Raw genomic sequence first — 23053 nt, 5'->3', positions numbered from 1 at the left:
ATAAGGCCCTATCGTATCGACCCAGAAGCGCAGCCGCACTAGAAACCTTAAGAGTCGAAGCAGCTGAGGTGCAAACGTTCCGACCCCAGGAGTCTTGAGTCTTGCTGTCTTTGTCTGGCGGGACTGAAGAGGAGCCGGCAACTGCGTGTGTCTTCTTCGCTGCTGCCACAATTACAGAGTCTGCTGGAGGGTCAGATCGTACAAAAACCGGGTCAGAAGAGGCCGGTTTGTATTTCTTCTGAATGCGGGCTGGCACCGCTCTAATAGCCGCCGGAGTTAGGAATACCTCATTGACAGGAACCATAATCCCCGGGACTAATGGAAGTAGAGGACGTGAGATCGCTTTCTTGTGTAAAGTCTCAAAAATGACTGTCGTTGTAACTTGAGGGACAGACATTTCAATGCTCAGCTTCTGAGCTCCTCTTTGTAAGACATCCAGATACGTGCCAATGTCATCCACTGGGGAGGACCTGGACGTAGGACTGTCAGTCAACGTAGGGGAGTAGTCCCTCTTGGAAGACTTAGTAGAGGAGGTAGATGAAGTAGATGGCATGCGTCGACGGTGAACACTGTGCCCCCTCTCTTTTGATCATTTCGAACGCTCTTCCCGTCTAGGAGAGCGAGACCTGACTCGGTCCTCTGGTTCGTTTCTGGGAGATCGGGGCGTTCTGGGAGATCTGGGTGTTGGTCTCACAGGAGATTTGTGCCTGGGAGGACTATGCTTGTCCATTTCCTCTACTAGATCCTGAAGGGGAGACCTGTGCTGCGAGCTGGCATAGTCCTGCATACGTTTTGCAGCCCCAGAATCTCTCCAATGTTCAAGAGATCTGTACCATCTAGGTGACAGTCTGACTTTATCCGCCCACGGGTCTATCCGACGCTCAGGAGATTTGCGCACAAGACTCCTGGACTTAGAAGATGCAGTCGAGGAGCCAGAGGACCTTGAAGTGGAATGACGGGAAGCTGACTCCGTTACCATAACTACATCTGAACACCTCGACGTCGAGCGATCTTCCCTCGTCGTCGAGTGCTTTCGGGGAGTCGGCGGATCAAACAATCTTGTCTTTGATTGTCTATGCGAGGAGGAATGGTCTCTCGACGTCTAGCGGCGATGAGCTGCCGCCGACGGAGTTCCCTGTCTCGACGTCGAACGGTGAGTACCGGCCGTCGACGGAGCCCCCTCTCTCGACGTCGAACGACGATGTCCAATCGTCGACGGAGCTCTCTGCCTCGACGTCGAGTGACGATGTCCAGTCGTCGACGGAGGTCTTTCTCTCGACGTCGAACGGTGATGTCCAGCCGTCGACGGAGTTTTCTGCCTCGACGTCGAATGTCTATGCGACGACGGCAGAGGGGTATTGGGCACCCTCGACGCCGAGAGCTGACGAGACACCGACGGAGACTGCATCCTCGACGCCGAGCGACTTTTCCTTGTCGACGGCGGAGGGGTCTTGGTCCTCGACGCCGAACGCCATTTCTTTGACGACGGTGGAGGAGTCACACTTCTCGACGCCGGTCGTCGTCTGGATGACGTCGGCGGAGGGGTGACCTCCCTCGACGCCGGTCGTCGCCTGGTTGACGACGGCGGAGGGGTCTTGGATCTCGACGCCGACCGTCGCCCGGTTGACGGCGGCGGAGTTCCCTTCCTCGACGTCGGACATCGCCCGGTTGACGCCGGCGGAGGGGATTTCGACGACGGAGCTGGATCCTTCGACGTCGTCGACGTACCTGGTCTTCTCTTTGACGGCGAACCCGCCGTCGACGGTAGTTTAGAAGCTGAATGATCCACCGGTGGGTCTTTTCTCAGCGCCGAGCCAGACGATAAAGGGTGTGAAGACTTCTTTCTGGAAGATGTATGAGTCTTCCTGGAGCCCTTCTTCACCGGAGATCTTCCTCTGGATGACCTATGAGCTAGGCTATAAATGCGAATCCTTTCCCTGTCCTTCAGAGTTCTTCCAGACAGGTGTTCACAATGAGGACAGGTGCCTGGATCATGATCCTCAGGCAGACACAGGATACAGACGTCATGGTTGTCTGATTTGGCCTTCTTGTTGCCACAAGAAGGACATTTGTCAAATAGTGAAGGCATTCTCAGGAGAAAATGTTCACAAAAATTACTGAAAAAGGCAGTATCTTACTTACTAGATGTAAAATGTCAAGTAAGAGCAAAAAATTGTCAAAGTGAAGTATTTTTCTGTCAAAAACAGAAAAAAAAAATAGTGGAGCTGTGTAACCAGGGTCCTTCTCTGAAGGAGCCGGAAAGAACAACTGACCTAACTGTCACCCCTGAGGCATGATGGGATACTGGGGGTCATGGGTGCCTTAAAGGCACGGTGTCAGTTTATTGCTATGTAGCTACAGGTTAGCTTTTCAGTCTTTTTAGACTGTGTGTTTGCAATGCAGCCTGGGAGCTTTTCTATGCTTCCAGTGAGTTATGAGAATTTCTACTGCTTTCTGAGCATTAAAACAGTTTCTAAAACAAACTTTGTGTTGTTTTTCTCATGTTTTCTAAAGCTTATTACTCATGTATGGTGGAAATTCTTTTCAGCATATTTCAGCTCTGTTATTTATTTGGCTGCTATTGCATGTTTTTATATATATATATATATATATATATATATATATATGTGTATATATATATATATATATATATATATATATATATATATATATATATATATATATATATGTATATATATTATATATGAGTGTATATATATATGTGGGGCACATATAATATAGTGTTTCCGGGGTCCCGCACATGGGCGGGAATATTCTAATGCTTATGACTATTGATGAGGATCCCCTGGAAGAGAAGGAAACAATTCTGAAGGCAGTGCAACAAGGAGGACCCATTCACTATAATAATGATAATCTGAAGACCTCTCAGTGATGATTCATATCAGGCGTAGATTTTTACGGTATGTCGCATCAATGTCAACTACAGCTGGGGCCATCCCTTTAAGCTCCTGTTTGAGCGGCAGAGCAAATTGAGGGACATCAATTTGATCGAGGAAGTAGGGCGAGTGGTGAATTTGCCTCTCCCTGACACAGATACCACTCTAGCCTCAGATCTACCAAAACCAAAGAGCCTGGAATGGAAGATGGCGAAGGTCTGAGGTGTTCAAAGAACTCTAGAGGGGAAAAGAGATATTAGCAGAGCGTAAGACCGACTTGGAGCAAATCCAAAGAGTGACAGAAATAATGGAGCCTGAGCGACGATCTCCTTGTCCAATACCAGAGTGCTAAGGGGAGGAGACTCCTGATCAGCACAAAAGCAGCCTTGCGACAGTTTCCAATACTGGACCTCAAAGGGTTACAGACACAATGTGTAAGTCAATCAATCATCGCTTGCAGGTGCTAAACCTTTCTTGTGCTGAAGTCGACAGCAGCTTTACTCCCCTAATCCTTTATACTGGTATTCTTATATTCTTACTATTCCTTCCTCCTGTCTTTTGCTCTATACATATAGGGCATTGAGGAGTTATATTTTTGTCTCATTATTAGTTTACTTGCAGGGGTGTGACGCCTCATTTGGTTAACTGTTGATATGTTTCATATTTATCCCAGGGATGTTGGGGGTTTATGGAAGGGGGGCATGCCAGCTTTGTGCTGCCTTTGCAACGTCTCTCACACTCTAGGTGGGGTACAATCACTTACTAGCCAAATACATCACTCATGACGCAAACCATATCCATATACCATCGGAGGCCTTAATAACCATCTTAAACGTCTCTCCATCCTTCACAAAATAACTACTCAACCCTGATGTGCTAATCATTCAAGAGACCCAACTGTTGCAGTGAGACCTAATTTGCTTGAAATCCTAGGATTTCTCTTGCCATTACGTTTCTTGAGGGGAGTGGAAATCCACAGGTGAAGGGATTCTAAACCGTTGTAGATGTGCCACTTAAAGATAAAGAGGGCCAATGGTTAGCAATTAAGGTAACATTCAGAGGAAAGCTGATCGCATTAGCTTCCATAGCCCTAACCAGTGTCAAGAGTATTTTCTGATAGAGACCATCTGCTCTCTGACTGCGTGGTCTCCCATGCCAATAATGATACTAGGTGACCTCAACAATGTATATGATCCAAGCGTGAATTCGGACCAATCAGAGAAGGGAGGGAGGACGACCCTTTCAACATCAGGACCTCTATGTGAAAACGTGGGGCTAGTGGGTGCTTGGAGGACACTAAACCTTCCGGGAAGGGGTGGGGATTTGCTATGGGGAAGGAGACGGGCTACTTGTTCTGTTCTGTGACACACAAAACGTACTCTAGACTTGTCTACCTGGTTCTCTATACACAACTGGTCCAAAGCCTGGCTGTGCTTCCAAGAAATTTCATTACAGAGGCAGCTCTATTACGGAAAACGTGCACGGCGGCTGTGAACAGAGCTAACTGAGAAACTTAGAGTGCATGACCAAGTACACAAACTTACTCAATCGCAAACAGTCTGGAGAAAATCATCATAATAAGCGACCAGTTCAGAACTTGAGGATTCTGGTTGCAGACAAGAAGTTTTATTGTCTACTTAGTCCTCCGGACAAGTAGACATTTACTTTTGCCCTTGTGCACCTAATAAAGTTCTAAGCAAGTTATTTTAGATTGGAATCTGGAATCTTAGTAATGAGCCTTATTATAAGTAATTAAGGTGACCAAGCAAAGCATGGCTGCAGCTGTGAGCAAGTTTGTGCTCATCGCCAATTTAAGAGGCAGAGCCATCACACTGCAAGGATACCGGTGAGCGATGCCGGCTCCCATACTATTATGCTTCTGGGTGCTACAAATTGCTCCATGTGGGCTCTTGGTGAGACACTAGGTACATGCCGCTGGAGGTGCTGTGCTGATTCACCTGCAGTGCAAAAAGCCTGCATGTGTGGGAGTTGCAAGAAAGGCTTTCTCAAACTGGGTCAAGTAAGAGAAATAAGCCAGAGGACCCTTGCGAGCTGAAGTTGAAAGGAAGCTAAACAAAGGTTGTGATGATCCTGTACTCCTTTAATTACATAAAAGGTTACCAATACGAGTTGTACTGTTTGATAAAACCTACACAGATGCCTTCCTGCTTGATGTGCTGCCCGACAGCCACACGCAGGACAGCAGGCAAGACAGATACTGCTGCTGTATATTTTTCAATTAAGCCAAGACTGGACCGAAAAGAATACAATTGAAGGAGGGTAAAAATAACCCCATCCCCACATTGAGTGAACCCCGGCCGGGGTCTGAGATGTCATGTTACATAACTAATAGATACCGTTTTAGACTCGCCATATGTGTCTTTCTCTGAATATATTTAAAGCTGCACTTTAGTCTGTTTTAGTCCTGAAGAAGACCCGCCATTATGTATAGTGAATAACACTGGAACACAAGGTCGAAACGTTGACGACATTACTTTGTCTTAGGTCACCTATCCTTGGAATATGTAAAGAAGACATAAGGACGGACAGGACGTTAGGTTGATGATTGGTGTGGCTTTTGAAGTCATTCCAATCATTACGCAATAGTGTACGGATGAGGATGTTTTGGTTGGGGCCTCATAATAATCATCCAATGTACTGTATAATGTGCAGCCTTCACTTTTTAATAAGGGAATTTTATCGTTGCTAGGTTTTACCCAATGTTCTTTACTTTTTGTTAAAAAAAAGAAATAATGTATAATTGTATAAAATGTATTCTTTTATGGTGAGAATTTTTACCGAATAAAGATTTATACTACTACTACTACAATATAAGGATATACTGAACAAAACCGTTTTGAGACGTTTTGATTATATTTGGTTCCAAGGTCTTATGTTTGTGTATGGGATTACTGGGAGATTTCTGATTTTCACTATGTATATGTTAATGTGATGTGTTGGTCTTTATGTTCTCTGGACAGCCGTTGAAAAAAGAAATATGAAAATAGATATACATGTTTTGATATATGGAAAATAGATTTAAAACAAGTTAATGGTTGTGTTGTGTCAGTGGTTTTTAGATATCATTTTCTTGAAATGATTGTATTTTTTGAGTCAGAAGTTTTAACACGTTTGAAGGATTATTTATAGGCCCTTCTAGTATTTAATGAAAAACATTATTGTACAGTTCTCCTCAAGGAGATTTCGTTCACCCGACAGAACTGTTTGTAGCTCATGACAGCCACTGAAGTCAGCTCCGCGTGAAGTAACACCGGAGAGCCTGAAAACCAGTATGCACAGCAAATATTTGATGCACTTGTACAGCGTTCCAAAGCCCCCTGATTCAAGGAACCGCAGTGACAGTCCTTGGTTCACTGTGCAGAAAGATGACATGCTGCCATTTAAAGACATTTGCGATGCCATTTTCCACAGCAAAGTCCCTCCTCCCAACCAGGCACACAAACACAACCGCTTCCATCCAATACATTTTTTGCATGACCAGGACAAAATGATGCCATTTGTGTTTAAAATCCCAGAAAACCAGTGTTCCAGGAAACTGGATTACTGTGCCTGGAGCTAATGAAAACAGAGCTTACAAGAATCCTTAGCATAGCAGAGCTGCAAAAAACAAGACGTCAGTTTATCAGCTACGCGAAGATGCATCAGAATGAGAACATCTCACAACTAGGCAACATGTTTGTGCAGTACCTGAACACGAGTATACATTAGAACAGTCTGTCAAGCTGCTTCCAGTCATCATGGAATAACTCTGAAACAAAAATAGACTTTAAAACAAGCAGATGTAACTTTCTTTTTTCCCCAACTCTGGACCGCAAAAACGTTTATTTTAACCAACTGAAGTTAAAAATCTGTTTGCCAGATCCACATTGTCGTGGCCTGGGCTTTGCTAATGCAATTCTTCACTCGCCAAAGGATTGTCAGAGGAATAGATCTGCTCATTTTTGTAGTAGGCTCTGTAGACCAAAAGTAATGGGCTTGTTGGAAAGATATGGTGGAGATGGCACCTGTAGGTCACGACTCTGCAGGTAAGACTGAAGCTAAGACTGAAGCTTATTTGTGCAAAATTATTGGAGAAATCTCAGAGAATTCCATGCGCACGCAGGCCAGACCAAAAAACTGGAGAAAATAATAAGAAGCCCATGAGGCCCCTGATCACTTTGCCTTCCCCTGCCGGCACAACGATGAACCGATAGTAAGTAATGCACAATTCAGTGAAAGTGACTGTTAATATGTGAAATCGCGGGAGTGCATTTTCACCATAGACGTTCATTGAAGAAGAGGACATTTCAGGAGCAAGACAACTAAAATAAAGCGGTTTTTGGCTTCAAAAACTGGGAGTCTCCCATCTGAATCAGGTCTGTTGGCATCTATGGCTACCAGTGGGGGTGCGCCAGTTCAATGAAGTCCAAAGGGTCAGTAGAAAATTAAGCTCAGCCAATGCGTTTCGTTCCCACTAGGAGAACTTCATCAGGGATTATATGTTCAAGAAAATACATCCGGAACCGTGGTGGTTCTACGACAATTCTCTCCAGGATATTGCGCTGGAAACCGCAGTGGTAATCACAGGCAAGATAAAACCTGCATGTTGAAGACTGTTCAACCACACGTTTTTGTTGGAGTATAATCCTGGCTGGACGGTGTCTGGAGCCCAACACCTAAATAGCAATGTAATGGGCAAACAAAGGTACGCAGCTTATCACTCACTTATTCTGTGCAACTCCTAAATGTAACAGATATACATGCACAGTACTAATTTCAGATGTATAAGTACGAATTAGTATTCACAGGAATAACAATTTAAATAGCCATTCCACATTCTTAAAATGTAACACATAGTGCTACATATCAAACTGTAGGGTGTCAGAGCGCTTTGCATCGCAGACACATTATACATTGACAATTAATCATTCAAGTGTGTAGTGTAAAATCAATGCACTTGATCATACATAAGACTACGAGGATATTAAGGTGTAGGAGTCACACATTGTCTCTACTAGTTGGGATTATATGCGAAGACTGTAGCTAGGAGAAACACAAAGTTGGGGTTTAAAACATAACAGTGCCTGGGATGATCCTTTATTAATACTCCATTTTATCAGCCTTTTAACAGACTGGGAACAAACTAGGGGCCAGATGTAGGTAATCCTCATTTACCAATTCTGAAATATCGAATTTTACCGATTTGGTATTTTAGAATCGGTAAATGCTATGTAGGAAAAAATTCGGTAAGTATTACCGAATCGGTACGATTCGGTATTTACCCAATCGGTATTTACCGATTCGGTAATTCCCATTCATTCCTATGGAGGCCCATAGGAATGAATGGGATTTATCGAATCGGTAAATACCGATTCGGTAATGGGGTGGAACACATTCAAGTGTGGTAGGGTGTCACATTGACACCCTGTTGCACCCCGAATCGTGCATGTGTGCATATGCATGGACATGATCCATCTTTTAGGAATTTAGAGAGAATCTCATGGTGAAGAGAGGAATTCCCCAAACCCTGGTGGTTGCCCACTACAAAGTTAGACTGAAAACACTGATTGTCCAATACAGCCTACCAGCCTTAAATAGGGAGAAACAAAAACTGAGAATCTCCAAAACCGGTTGAGAAGCTGAACCAAATCCCGTCCCATCTATTAGAACACCTAAACGACCAGGCTGTCAAAGGCCTAGGCTCAAATGCGCTGATAACTATGCTTTAGATAGCAGGGCTTTATGTCACGGTTAAGAACTAAGCTATTTCTGTATTAAAAAGGATTAATATCTTTGATGTTTGCATCTTCATTGATGCTTCAGATAATTATCAGGACTGTATCATGGTCGCATACGTTTTAAACAAGAAACAAAACCGCATTATTTTCTTACTGTACCTCTTGTATAAACCTGTTCGGATACCTGGTGATCTGAATGCACGTTTCTGTTGCAGTCGTCTTCTGTTTATTTTTTCCTGCCAACTGTTAACTTTCACAATCTGCATTGACCAGCCTCCCTGGAAGACATTTATGAGGCAGAATCTTACTAGCAGATTAGATAATACGACATACTATGCAATTCTATAAAAAAAGATCATGAGCGTGCAATACAAAAGAAAAAGAACACTGAAAATGTAGCTTAAAGATAATACTTCCGAGTTTTTCTGTTTACACTGCTCGTAAAACCGAACAAAAACTCTGAAAAATAATCAGAAACTGAATATAGTGTATGCTGGTAAATAACATGCTTTGCATCAACCCTTTTCCGAACACCAACAAAACTCCCCAGCCCCCACCCCCTCATAGGTAATCAAATACACCACTCGATTCACAGTCCACACCACTACTCAAACCCCCACCCAGTCTCAAATTTGCCTCAACCAGTTTTCATTAATAGCCTCACTTGATGCCTACACCAACAAACCACAATCACAGATCATCAAAACGAACCACACATACTCAGATAGGTCCCTCATTTGGTAAAAGGCATACACTCAAGCTCTTGTGCGCAGACACGGACTACCCTGTTCATACTGCCCCCCCCCCCAAAAAAAAATCTACTCATCACCAATGCTCTTCATTGTGAGGTCCCTAATGTTAGTTAGTTATTGCCACTTGTTTGTTCTTTTACCACTCTAGTACTTTACAATACATTCTAATTGCTATTTAATAAGTCCTATCACAACTGGATGGAGATCTAGGTTCAACTGCATAAAACAGAAGCCCATGTAAAACCTCTCAAACATATTTGAGAATGAAGTGCAGGTTAAAAGAGCTCTATGCTTACGGGACAACTTTTACTGTTTTCCTTTTTTAGGAGAAAAAAGAGGGGAAAAAAGGAAACGGATGAAAACTGCCTTATTAGTTAAAAATCACATGCCATTATATAAAAGGGGAGGCAAAAAAAGAAGGCCTCTTTATTCAGGCAAGTTAGCCGTTTCACAGCTGGAGTTTATTCATCTCTGTGCTAAACTTTTTTTTTTTTTTTTTAAACAAAAAAATCACAATCGCTATTAGGATCACTATTTGGTGTTTAATCGCATACTATTACTTGGTCTAACGAGCTATGATTGCAGCTTGAAAACAATGAAAAATTGAGATTTCATTTTTTAACAAATTGGCTCAATATGTTGTCAAATAGACCAACAAAGATACTAAAATGTAACCATGAAAATGTTGCACAGAATATCTAGATACAATACCAATTATGAGTGGGTTTTCCTAGGCAATACAGTTTGCACACTTGCTTACATAATATTAATACAGATTACGAAATGTTGGTAGAATCACAGTTTATGATGCACTGTTCATTTGATGACATCAAATTTAGGACTACCTCAAAAGTATAAATACACTCTTCTAATTCTGTATTAACTAAGGAATCTATTTTTCCAAGTTAGACTTCATTCACCACACTTGGACAATGCAGCACGACGTTTGTCAGATTTCAGCATTTTTTTTCCCACAAAACATGGCAGTTCCATTCAATCTTGCTCACATAGGAACAAATCCATTCAAAGGCTTAACCCAAATCTGTGCTCCATCGGGTCGAGGTATGGTTTAACAGATGTGTGAATTTTCCAAAGACTTGAGCAGGGATACATGCACTACAAAATAGGTAATGTTTTTGTTGGGTGGAGGTCTCAGAGGTCAAGCAGCACCCAGGAAAACCTACAAACTATAGGAATTTCTCAAAACTAGGGACATAGGGACGCAATGTCAAGAAAGGGTTTAAAAAATACTTTATTTTCTGTGACCGAAAACTCCAGAACTTCAGGCAAATAACCAAAATTCTACAACCCAATGTTCTTACACTTCTCCCAATAGAAATTCTATGCCACCTGTGGGTTGGCCAATTCTGAAGACTGGATTTGGCCACAATTGGGACCATGCGAAGACCACATTGACACTGTATTGAGCTCACCCAGTCAATGATGCAGACTGCTCCTATTGGTTATGATAAGCCACACACACCGGTGAAATACTGTTTTTATTATTAGAAGTATGGGAACCCTGAATGGTGGGAATCTTGCAGTACGCCACAAAATATGGAGAAAAAAAATGTCAAGCTAATTTTTGACTTGTGCAGTAAATCATGTGTTCTTGATGTGGAGGCATCCACACAAAAAACACCAACATACGTTCTCCCGATGTCTAGTGGTCAGAAATGTCTGGGATTGGTAGGTTTCCCTAGGTACTAGATGATCCCAGGCAGTCACGCGTCTGTGCCCCAGCCAGGAGCCAGATGCTGCTCAGATTTTCTCTTAGGCAAAGAAAGAAAAAATGGAAACAGCATCTGGCTCCGTGATGGGGCACAGGTATGCAAATCCAAACCACACCCACTCCTCGCTGGGACACAGAAGTGTATGTCAGTGCCCCAGCAATGAAGGAGTAGTTTCTGTCCTGTAACTCCAGTTCTGTAGTAGGGGCATCTCTGTTATAGTCATAATCTAGTGAATAGTCCCGCCCATGTGCGTGGACCCCGGAGCAATCAAAAATAATCTCTTAAGCTGTCAAACCATGCAGAACTGCATCGACACTTAAGAGAGAATTTAAAGACAGATAATGCAGCCTATATCCACAGGCTACACTGTCCAGTACTTCAACTAGAAATTCCACCAAAATCCACATACAGCACAGCCTGTCCAGGGTTTTCTAAGAGAAAAACCTTGCCTTTAACAGCAAAATCCTCTGGAATGATAGAGAGGAAGAAATGGACAGACAAGCCCCATAGGCTGCCATTATGTGGCTCATAACAGGATACTGTGCCTTTAAGAGAACTTTCCAGAAGACTCACAGTATCCCAGCATGCACTGCAGGTCCCTTTTATTTTCAGTTCTTTTTGAAGGCGTAACACGCCAGACCTGTAGCATTTCTTACATGAATATCTCTCTCCACCGGGGAGGAGGGCGGGCGCTTATGACTATAACAGAGATACCCCTACTACAGAACTGGCGTTATAGGACAGAAACTACTCCTTCTGTAGTAGGGGATCTCTGTGTATATAACAGTAGGAACCCAAATCTACTGGGTTCAGAGACCTAGCTTGTGTAATGGCTGCTGATCAAAGTCTGTCAGTACTGGCCAAAGAGAAGGAAAAATGTCTCTCTAGTGTCCCCTCACTCACCGGGGTTTCCCCACGGTGACATGCTTCATCATTGGGGCCATCCCAGTTCTCTACGAAAAGGGGCGTGCTGCGACTCACGGACTACGCAGGATCACTTAGTTGTGAAGGACTATGTGTGGTGCAAGTGAGAATGGTGGAGTGGGTGTGGGTGGTTTAAAAATACCGTGCTAGTGGGCCTTAATAATTTTATTTGCTCCTAGGTTGGTATGTTAAAATGGGGTGTGACACTGTGTTTTAACCTTTAATGAGGGTTAAATCAGTGTACGGTCGACATGTTTCAAGCTCCCCAGGCTTTTCACCAGGACCATACAGGGTCCAGCCCTGTATATGCAATATGCCACTCCTATGAGCCCCTAAAATTGGGGTGTGAATACTATATGAATTAACAACATATAACGCTGTTTTAAACATGCATACTATACAAACGTTTTGTACTGTTTTACTGTCACTGTAAAGATAATAACATATGATTAGTGGCGAAACCCCCCCCCCATATTGTTAAAACGCGAAAGGGTTCCACATTTTTCCTTCATGCCGCATGCCACATAATATGGTGTTTATATTGCCCCATATTGGTGCGTGCAGGCTTTCTGGTCCAGTGCTTGATTCATAAAAATAGTGTAGAACGTAATTTGTGAATACACACATATAACATAACACAGGACATATTGTGACTGTGGACGGTAGACCTCGATAAGGTATGCTATAGATACCCTCAAGCGTTCGGTCGGGTCTTCTTTTATGATGGTATAATTTCTGGTGTCTGCAAGTAGGCGTAGGCATTCCTGCCTGTAGTCTGCGGAATTTTGTAAGACAATCGCCCCACCTTTATCGGCAGGTTTTATTGTGATGGGTGTCATTTTTGGATAGTTCCTGTATTGCTGCCAATTCACACTTGCTAGTGTTATGGAAAACTTTTACTGTGCGTGGGTCTAGGTGTTTAACCTCCTTCATAATTGCCTTTTCAAAGGCCAATAGTTCAACAGGTAGATTGATTGGTGGTGGGACAAAAGTAGATTTCTTACTCAATCCTGTTTCACTTCTGGTTTCTTCCAGTGGTTCTCTGTTCTGAAAGAAAACTTGAAGTTTTAGTTTCCTTAAGAATTCTTTCAACTCACAGCAGAGTTTGAATTTATCTGTGTGAGGGGTTGGTACGAAGCCCAGACCTTTGTTAAGTACTTGGGTTTGTATTTCAGATAAATTGATAGTGGACAGATAGACCACTAGATTGGATTGTTGCTCGTTGTTGGCTCTGGGGGACCCTTGCTGCGTGTGTGGCGTCCTGTGATCACTAGTGGTTCGGCCCATTGTAGGTGTTGGCTGGTTTTGTTTTTTGCCCGCTGTGTGGGTCTGCCCCCCCCCTAAAAAAGGGCGCCCCTGGTTTGTTTGATTGATGCCCCAACCTTGGAAATTCTGTTGATGGTACATCGGAGGACCATAAAAAAGGGTGGTGGTGGTGGGCCGTAACTATAGGGGTCCTGGTACGGGGGCCACATGGAGGTCTGATTTCCTCGGTACCTCTCTCCGTTGCCTCTTCCTCTTCTGGATCTTCTGTTTGTGTTGATATAGTTTCCAGAAGCTCCTGAATTATCGGACCCTGAATCTGACCCGTCGCTGTCAGTGTTGTATCCTGGGTTCCTGTTGCTAAGTTTGTAGTCATCTTTGATATAAGGGTACACCTTTTCATGAGAGAAAGATTTTTTTGTCTTTGGATAATTTCACATACTTTGAATCCTTGAGGCTTATCTCAAACTCAGTCATGCTCTTGTTCAGTTCCTCAAGTCTCTTCTTGAGTTCAGTAGGGGTTTGAAAGGATTTTAGGCGGACCTCCATGGAGTGGATTTCATCCTTCAGGGTCTCGCAAAGGTGTGCAGCGGTCTTTAATATTAAAACCAACCAATCCCTGGTACAGTGCCACGAGATTAGTGACCAGTCTTTTTTAAATTGTTTGTCATGTTGAAATATAAACGGTTCATTTTTGACTATCAAACCCCTTGGTGCTGCATTTGCTTGAAGGTATTCTGCCATCATTACTCCGTGTATCAACGTCTTGATCTGTGTTCTTTTTAACTCTGTCAGTTCGTCCCAGCATTGGGTCGCGTCGCTGTTGTCTCTGCTTGGCGCTCCCGCAGGTGGTAGCATGGAGGCTATTACTCTGTCAACTTCCTCTTCGGAAAAGGATAGATCTGTGATTTCTGCCATTTTTTAAAAAGGAAATTGGTGTCTATGTTTAAGTGTGTCTTAGGACCAGTCACTTAGATGCATAGGATCAACCGATCCAGAGAGACCTAATCTTGAACTATTGAAAATCTCCCGCAGCTATGTAGCTGCTGTGAACAAGTACAAAGTAAAGGGGGGAGAAGGAGGAATTTAAACCCCGGTGAGTGAGGGGACACTAGAAAGAAATTTTTCTTTCTCTTTGGCCAGTACTGACAGACTATGATCAGCAGCAATTACACAAGCTAGGTCTCTGAACCCAGTAGATTTGGGTTCCTACTGTTATGTTACGTCCCTGGAGGCCGACCTAGTTTTTCAATTCCTCCTGACTGGTCCCAAGACACACTTAAACTTAGACCCAATGCTGGGACGTACTGACAGAGTTAAAAAGAACACAGATCAAGACGTGGATACACGGAGTAATGATGGCAGAATACCTTCAAGCAAATGCAGCACCAAGGGGTTTGAGTGTCAAAAATGAACTGTTTATATTTCAACATGACAAACAATTTAAAAAAGACTGGTCACTAATCTTGTGGCACTGTACCAGGGATTGGTTGGTTTTAATAATAGACAGCTGCACGCCTTTGCGAGACCCTGAAGGATGAAATCCACTCCATGGAGGTCCGCCTAAACTCCTTTCAAACCCCTACTGAACTGAAGAAGAGACTGGAGGAACTGAACAAGAGCATAACGGAGATTGAGATAAGCCTCAAGGATTCAAAGTATGTGAAACTATCCAAAGACAAAAAATCTCTCTCATGAAAAGGTGTACCCTTGTATCAAAGATGACTACAAACGTTCTTACTTGGGTTGTGTTAGAGTGTGTTAAAAACAAAGACAACCTAGAGAGGGTACTGTATGAAAGAGAACATAGATGGGTCTTCAAACTACGTACTGATACACAGGGACTCAACGATGACATCCCTTGGGGTGCATTCAGCAACTAATAGAGGTGGCATAACTTAACTGATTCTAACATGTCTATTCGATTCTGAAAAGTATTTAACATCTCATTTAGTATTGCCACTCCAAGATGGCCGCCATACAAGGATTACTCCTACTGAACATCTAAAGTGAATGTATCACATCCTAGCATTATTTTTTACCAATATTTTTTATCATTAAATTGCAGAAAACACCAGACTTCTTAAAAGAGGTCCCCTTCTGCTCAATTAACTAATAAAGCTCTTTTAAGAGACACTCGAAGGAGCACTCTACCGCGTTGCAGACGAACTTTGATTATCAGGCTCTCTTAAAAAGCAACCCTAATTAAGTTCAATTTCTCTACCTCACCTGTAAATATATTTTAAAGTAATGAACACGCAAACACGCATTTTTAAAAAAAAACTATTTAATTAGGCACGATATTTGCATACTCCCAGCATGGCCGCAATCATTGCGCGGTCTAGCGCTTGTTTCGCATACCCGGAAACACCACACGTTTAAAAACATTCCCCGCCGACCCGGCATTAAGATGCGGTCCGGAGGGGTCACGAATAGGTATTGCAGTGCAGTCTCACCAGTGAGGAAGTAAGTACCGGTTTCTATTTTCAACAGCGCGGAAGCTCCGTCCTACGGACTCCCATCAGCACGATTGGTAAGATCACAGGGTAGATGCTGACACTCGATGTCTTTCTTTATTTCTTTACTCGGCAGCAATGATTCCATTGTGTGAGCTTGCGCCCCACCGATGGCCATGAAGTGCTATTAAGCATTACAACATGTAAATATTTACCTCAGGAAAAGATTTATGTTTTTGTGTATGTCTACCGTCCACAGTCTCAATATGTCCTGTGTTATGTTATATGTGTGTATTCACAAATTACGTTCTACACTATTTTTATGAATCAAACACTGGACCAGAAAGCCTGCACGCACCAATATGGGGCAATATAAACACCATATTATGTGGCATGCGGCATGAAGGAAAAATGTGGAACCCTTTCGCATTTTAACAATATGGGGGGGTTTTCGCCACTAATCATATGTTATTATCTTTACAGTGACAGCAAAACAGTACAAAACGTATGAATAGTACGCATGTTGGTAATTCATATAGTATTCACACCCCAATTTTAGGGGCTGATAGGAATGGCATATACAGGGCTGGACCCTGTATGGTCCTGATGAAGCCTGGGGAGCTTGAAACATGTCGACCGTACACTGATTTAACCCTCATTAAAGGTTAAAACAGTGTAACACCCCATTTTAACATACCAACCTAGGAGCAAATATAATTATTGAGGCCCACTAGCACGGTATTTTTCCACCACTCACACCCACTCCACCATTCTCACTTGCACCACACATAGTCCTTCACAACTAAGTACTAAGTGCTCCTGCGTAGTCCGTGAGTCGCAGCACGCCCCTTTTCGTAGAGAACTGGGATGGCCCCAATGATGAAGCATGTCACCGTGGGGAAACCCCGGTGAGTGAGGGGACACTAGAGAGACATTTTTCTTTCTCTTTGGCCAGTACTGACAGACATTAATCAGCCGCCATTACACAAGCTAGGTCTCTGAACCCAGTAGATTTGGGTTCCTACTGTTATGTTACGTCCCTGGAGGCCGACCTAGTTTTTCAATTCCTCCTTCTCCCCCCTTTACTTTGTACTTGATCTCTGTGTACAGTCATAATCTAGTGAATAGAATGGCAAGCCCATCCCCACACCAAAGCGGCGGTGGAGAAAAGAGAAACAACACCACTACTGTGCGAACAGATTTCGCAGGGAAGCCTGCCCAACCTGAGCATCTGCCCTGGCATCAGTGTCCAGGTAGTAATGCTTAACAAAGGTATGGCAGCCAGATGAACCTTAATGGAATGGACATTAAGTCCAGACTGCGCCAGATGTAGAAGATACGGAAGGATGACATCTTCCTTACGCGTCGTTGGGTCATAGTTCTTGGACTTGCACCAGATGCAAAACCTCTTCCACTTGTAAGCATAAGAAGTCCAAGTGGAAGGTCGCTTAGCCTCTTTTAGTATGTCCATGCAATCCTCTGGTAGATTCAGATGCCCATATTGCACTATCTCAGGAGCCATGCCGCCAAACTCAAAGACGAGAGGTTGGGGTGCAACATTTGCCCCCCCGAACTTCGTGAGAAGGCCCGGCCTGCACGGCAGCCGTATGTGAGGAAGGAGACACCAGTGAAGCAGGTCCGTGAACCACCACTGTCTGGGCCATTCCGGGGCAATCAGGATCATCCGCGTCCTGGACTGAGACAGTTTGATGAGCACCGCCGGAATCAGGGGAATGGGTGAAAAAGCGTACAGAAAGCTGTTTGACCAGTTGATCCATAACGCATTCCCCAGCGTCCCCGGCTTTTAGTACCTGGAGGCGAAGTCTCGGCATTTGCTGTTTTCGGCGGTGGCGAACAGATCTACGTCTGGAGTCCCCCACCTTGCGACGACCTCTCCTAGTACTTTGTCGTTTATGACCCATTCGTGGTTTTCCTGAATCAGTCTGCTCAGTGCGTTTGCCTGAATATTCTGCACACCTGGTAGATGGGTAGCCGTTATCGTCAGTCCTCTGGCTATAAGCCAATGCCAGATCGCCTACGCCTCCTGCGACTGAGTGCGCGCTCTCGACCCCCCCCTGCTTGTTGAGGTAATACACCGTGGTCGTATTGTCCGTCTGAACAAGCAGAGAGTTGGTCCGGAAGGACAGATGAAAGGTCTTCAGTGCCAAGTGAACAGCTCTGAGTTCCAGGAAATTGATGTGGTACGTGGACTCCGTCGGGGACCACGTCCCTTGAATCTGTAAGTCTCCGGAGTGCGCCCCCCAGCCGTGGAGAGACGCATCTGTCACGATAGTCTGCGTGGGAATGTCCTTGTGGAAGGGAACCCCTCTCAGGAGATTCTCCGCCGAACACCACCACCTCAGAGACTGACGAGAATGCAGAGACAGACATATCTGGTCGTCCCAAGATCGTTTCCTCTTATCCCACTGATCCTCCAAGCACTCCTGCAATGGTCTCATGTGCAGCCGTGCGTGTGAGGAAGATACAAGAGGCCATCGATCCCAGTAGAGAAGACACCGTCCTCACTGTTGTAGATGGAGCGGTCATAAGAGCCTGAGCCTTCCAAAGGAGTGATAATCGTCTCTCCTCCGAAGGAGGCTCCCAAGTACTGTATGCACTGGACCGGAGTCGGGACAGACTTGGACAGGTTGATGTGCAACCCCAGCTTGTTCAAGAGAACGCACGTCTTCTGGAAGTGCGCTTGAGCTTCCGAGAAGGAGGAGGCCTTTATCAACTAATCGTCCAGGTAAGGGTAGACAAACACCTTGCTCTTCCTCAGGTGTGCAGCTACCACCGACATGCACTTCGAGAATGTTCTGGGCGCAGACTTCAGCCCGAATGGCAGTACTGTGTACTGAAAATGATTGGCGTTGACTTGGAATCACAGGAACTTCCTGTGTTTGTGTGCAATGGGCATATGGAAGTACGCATCCTGTAGGTCTATAGCACAGAGCCAGTCTCCCTGTTGCAGCTGAGGATAAATCTGATGCAACAACAGCATGCAAAACTTCTCTCTGCGAATCCACTTGTTTGCTTGTCACAAATCCAGAATGGGCCTGAACTCGTTCTTGTCCTTCTTGCGAACCAGAAAGAACCGGGAGTACAGACCTCTTCCCTTTTGAGACAGAAGTACGTCTTCTATCGCCATCTTCCTCAACAGGATATCTGCCTCCGCCTGGAGCTTGCGCAGTTGAAACTGCAAGCTGACCGGTGGAATTGATGGAGGCGGGTTGGTGAACCGAAGACTGTATCCATTACAAACAATATTCAGCACCCACTTGTCCAGAGTAATTTTTCTCCACTCTTCCAGAAAAAATGGAACGCTTCCCCCCACCGGAGCGGGTAACGGATGAAGGGGAAGTAACCGCTCAGGGCAGAGACCCAGCTGGGCCTTTGTTCGCTGCCGCGGACTGCTGGCCGCCTCTACCCTTCTGGAGCTTCTGGAAGGGCTTCCGGAACTGCTGCTGCTGTTGTTGTTGCTGCTGTCCAGAAGTCTGTCCTCGCCCTTGACCCCCGAACCGTCTCTGGAACGGGCGGTAGGCTTTCTTCTCTTTGGGCTTTTCCAGCCAGACCGCCGTCAGGGTCTCGGCCTCTGCCTTCATGCGGGCCATTTCGTTATCCGCATGTTTGCCAAACAGGGTTTCACCCGAGAAAGGCAGATTGGCCACCCGCTGCTGAGCTTCCAGCTTGAGTGACATAAGCTGAAGCCACGCGTGGCACTGCTGGTTGATACCATGAAAAACCAAAGGTGGTGATGGACGGAGCGTTGACAATACAAACACTCACCCCCAGTCAACTGATCTGGGTTTAATCCATCACCGTTCTTTAGCTCACTCCGCCACCCCAGTTCAGACATGGCCATATGCAAATCAGTCTGACCCTGTGCCTCATGGGAACAGTCCAGCCCGACCTGCCAAGCCAGGTCTTCCCTGGACCAGAATCAAGCTTCCCAGGACCAGTTTCTGGCATTACAGCCGTCTTCAGCCGGGCTTGCTTGACTCCAGTGGCAAAGTGAGCAAGGGACTCACGTCTGAGCATACCCTGCCAACTTAGGGCGAACCAAGAAAAACCAAAGGTGGTGATGGACGGAGCGTTGACAATACAAACACTCACCCCCAGTCAACTGATCTGGGTTTAATCCATCACCGTTCTTTAGCTCACTCCGCCACCCCAGTTCAGACATGGCCATATGCAAATCAGTCTGACGCTGTGCCTCATGGGAACAGTCCAGCCCGACCTGCCAAGCCAGGTCTTCCCTGGACCAGAATCAAGCTTCCCAGGACCAGTTTCTGGCATTACAGCCGTCTTCAGCCAGGCTTGCTTGACTCCAGTGGCAAAGTGAGCAAGGGACTCACGTCTGAGCATACCCTGCCAACTTAGGGCGAACCAAGAAAAACCAAAGGTGGTGATGGACGGAGCGTTGACAATACAAACACTCACCCCCAGTCAACTGATCTGGGTTTAATCCATCACCGTTCTTTAGCTCACTCCGCCACCCCAGTTCAGACATGGCCATATGCAAATCAGTCTGACCCTGTGCCTCATGGGAACAGTCCAGCCCGACCTGCCAAGCCAGGTCTTCCCTGGACCAGAATCAAGCTTCCCAGGACCAGTTTCTGGCATTACAGCAGTCTTCAGCCGGGCTTGCTTGACTCCAGTGGCAAAGTGAGCAAGGGACTCACGTCTGAGCATACCCTGCCAACTTAGGGCGAACCAAGAAAAACCAAAGGTGGTGATGGACGGAGCGTTGACAATACAAACACTCACCCCCAGTCAACTGATCTGGGTTTAATCCATCACCGTTCTTTAGCTCACTCCGCCACCCCAGTTCAGACATGGCCATATGCAAATCAGTCTGACCCTGTGCCTCATGGGAACAGTCCAGCCCGACCTGCCAAGCCAGGTCTTCCCTGGACCAGAATCAAGCTTCCCAGGACCAGTTTCTGGCATTACAGCCGTCTTCAGCCGGGCTTGCTTGACTCCAGTGGCAAAGTGAGCAAGGGACTCACGTCTGAGCATACCCTGCCAACTTAGGGCGAACCAAGATGCTTGTTTCCGTTCTGGGAAGGACATGGCTTTTGTAGTTCGGACTGGACTGTTCCCGTGGGGCACAGGGTCAGCGCTGATTTGCATATCGCCATTGTCTAACCCAGGGTGGTGTGGAGTGGAAAAACGATGGATTTGGGCCCAGATCCTTGGACTGGGGTGAATGTGTGACATTGATCCACATTCTGTCCATCATTGTTGTGTTTGCAGTTACCGCTCTAAGTGTACTGGGGATGCTCAGACGTGAGTCCCAGGCACTCCACACCACTGGAATCAAGCTAGCCGGGCTGAAGAGAGGTGTTACCTCGAAACCGGGCCGGTCCTCGGATGCTTGTTTCCGTTCTGGGAAGGACATGGCTTTTGTAGTTCAGACTGGACTGTTCCCATGGGGCACAGGGTCAGCGCTGATTTGCATATCGCCATTGTCTAACCCAGGGTGGTGTGGAGTGGAAAAACGATGGATTTGGGCCCAGATCTTTGGACTGGGGTGAATGTGTGACATTGATCCACATTCTGTCCATCATTGTTGTGTTTGCAGTTACCGCTCTAAGTGTACTGGGGATGCTCAGACGTGAGTCCCAGGCACTCCACACCACTGGAATCAAGCTAGCCGGGCTGAAGAGAGGTGTTACCTCGAAACCGGGCCGGTCCTCGGATGCTTGTTTCCGTTCTGGGAAGGACATGGCTTTTGTAGTTCGGACTGGACTGTTCCCATGGGGCACAGGGTCAGCGCTGATTTGCATATCGCCATTGTCTAACCCAGGGTGGTGTGGAGTGGAAAAACGATGGATTTGGGCCCAGATCTTTGGACTGGGGTGAATGTGTGACATTGATCCACATTCTGTCCATCATTGTTGTGTTTGCAGTTACCGCTCTAAGTGTACTGGGGATGCTCAGACGTGAGTCCCAGGCACTCCACACCACTGGAATCAAGCTAGCCGTGCTGAAGAGAGGTGTTACCTTGAAACCGGGCCGGTCCTCGGATGCTTGTTTCCGTTCTGGGAAGGACATGGCTTTTGTAGTTCGGACTGGACTGTTCCCATGGGGCACAGGGTCAGCGCTGATTTGCATATCGCCATTGTCTAACCCAGGGTGGTGTGGAGTGGAAAAACGATGGATTTGGGCCCAGATCTTTGGACTGGGGTGAATGTGTGACATTGATCCACATTCTGTCCATCATTGTTGTGTTTGCAGTTACCGCTCTAAGTGTACTGGGGATGCTCAGACGTGAGTCCCAGGCACTCCACACCACTGGAATCAAGCTAGCCGGGCTGAAGAGAGGTGTTACCTCGAAACCGGGCCGGTCCTCGGATGCTTGTTTCCGTTCTGGGAAGGACATGGCTTTTGTAGTTCAGACTGGACTGTTCCCATGGGGCACAGGGTCAGCGCTGATTTGCATATCGCCATTGTCTAACCCAGGGTGGTGTGGAGTGGAAAAACGATGGATTTGGGCCCAGATCTTTGGACTGGGGTGAATGTGTGACATTGATCCACATTCTGTCCATCATTGTTGTGTTTGCAGTTACCGCTCTAAGTGTACTGGGGATGCTCAGACGTGAGTCCCAGGCACTCCACACCACTGGAATCAAGCTAGCCGTGCTGAAGAGAGGTGTTACCTTGAAACCGGGCCGGTCCTCGGATGCTTGTTTCCGTTCTGGGAAGGACATGGCTTTTGTAGTTCGGACTGGACTGTTCCCATGGGGCACAGGGTCAGCGCTGATTTGCATATCGCCATTGTCTAACCCAGGGTGGTGTGGAGTGGAAAAACGATGGATTTGGGCCCAGATCTTTGGACTGGGGTGAATGTGTGACATTGATCCACATTCTGTCCATCATTGTTGTGTTTGCTGGTTGATACCATGACAGTACCCGTGGGCAGCCAGAAGGGACGTATCTGCAGCCGCGCTGATGAGCTGGTTCGACACCAGCATCTCCTCCTTCAGGACCTCTTGAAAGTCTTCCTTTTTCTCCCGGGGAAGGAACTCAGCGAACTGCTGTAGGGACTCCCATAGGGCACGATCGTATCGCCCTAACAAAGCCGCAGCACTGGCCGCCTTCATAGCAGTAGAGGCTGTCCCACAGACCTTTCTGCCTGCCGAGTCGATCCATCGGCTCTCCTTATCCGGAGGTACAGTAGAGGACAGGGAGGTGGCATGTTGCTTCCTAGCCGCCGTCATTATGACAGAATCCGGAGTAGGATCCATCCGAAGAAAGGCAGGGTCCGAATCCGGGGCCCTGTACTTC

At 45.9% G+C, this 23053-nt stretch overlaps 1 protein-coding gene and 1 pseudogene across 6 annotated transcripts in view; one reads left to right on the top strand and one right to left on the bottom strand.

Moving 5' to 3' along the window:
• Positions 1 to 23053, bottom strand: part of LOC144827727 (UAP56-interacting factor-like) — a 523921-nt gene that overhangs the window by 385475 nt on the left and 115393 nt on the right. For all 6 annotated transcript variants that reach the window (XM_078685931.1, XM_078685929.1, XM_078685933.1 and 3 more), the window contains exon 4: positions 8795 to 8913. In XM_078685931.1, the coding sequence (XP_078542057.1) occupies positions 8795 to 8913 (119 nt within the window). The remainder of the gene's footprint in view (positions 1 to 8794; positions 8914 to 23053) is intronic.
• On the top strand, positions 4827 to 6626 carry LOC144827728 (protein KTI12 homolog; annotated as a pseudogene).

The sequence above is a fragment of the Lissotriton helveticus genome, chromosome 4_1 (genome assembly GCF_964261635.1).
Source record: "Lissotriton helveticus chromosome 4_1, aLisHel1.1, whole genome shotgun sequence".
Taxonomy (NCBI): Eukaryota; Metazoa; Chordata; class Amphibia; order Caudata; family Salamandridae; genus Lissotriton; species Lissotriton helveticus.
The sequence above is the reverse complement of the archived record's forward strand: the minus strand, read 5'-3'. Positions and strand labels throughout refer to the sequence as shown.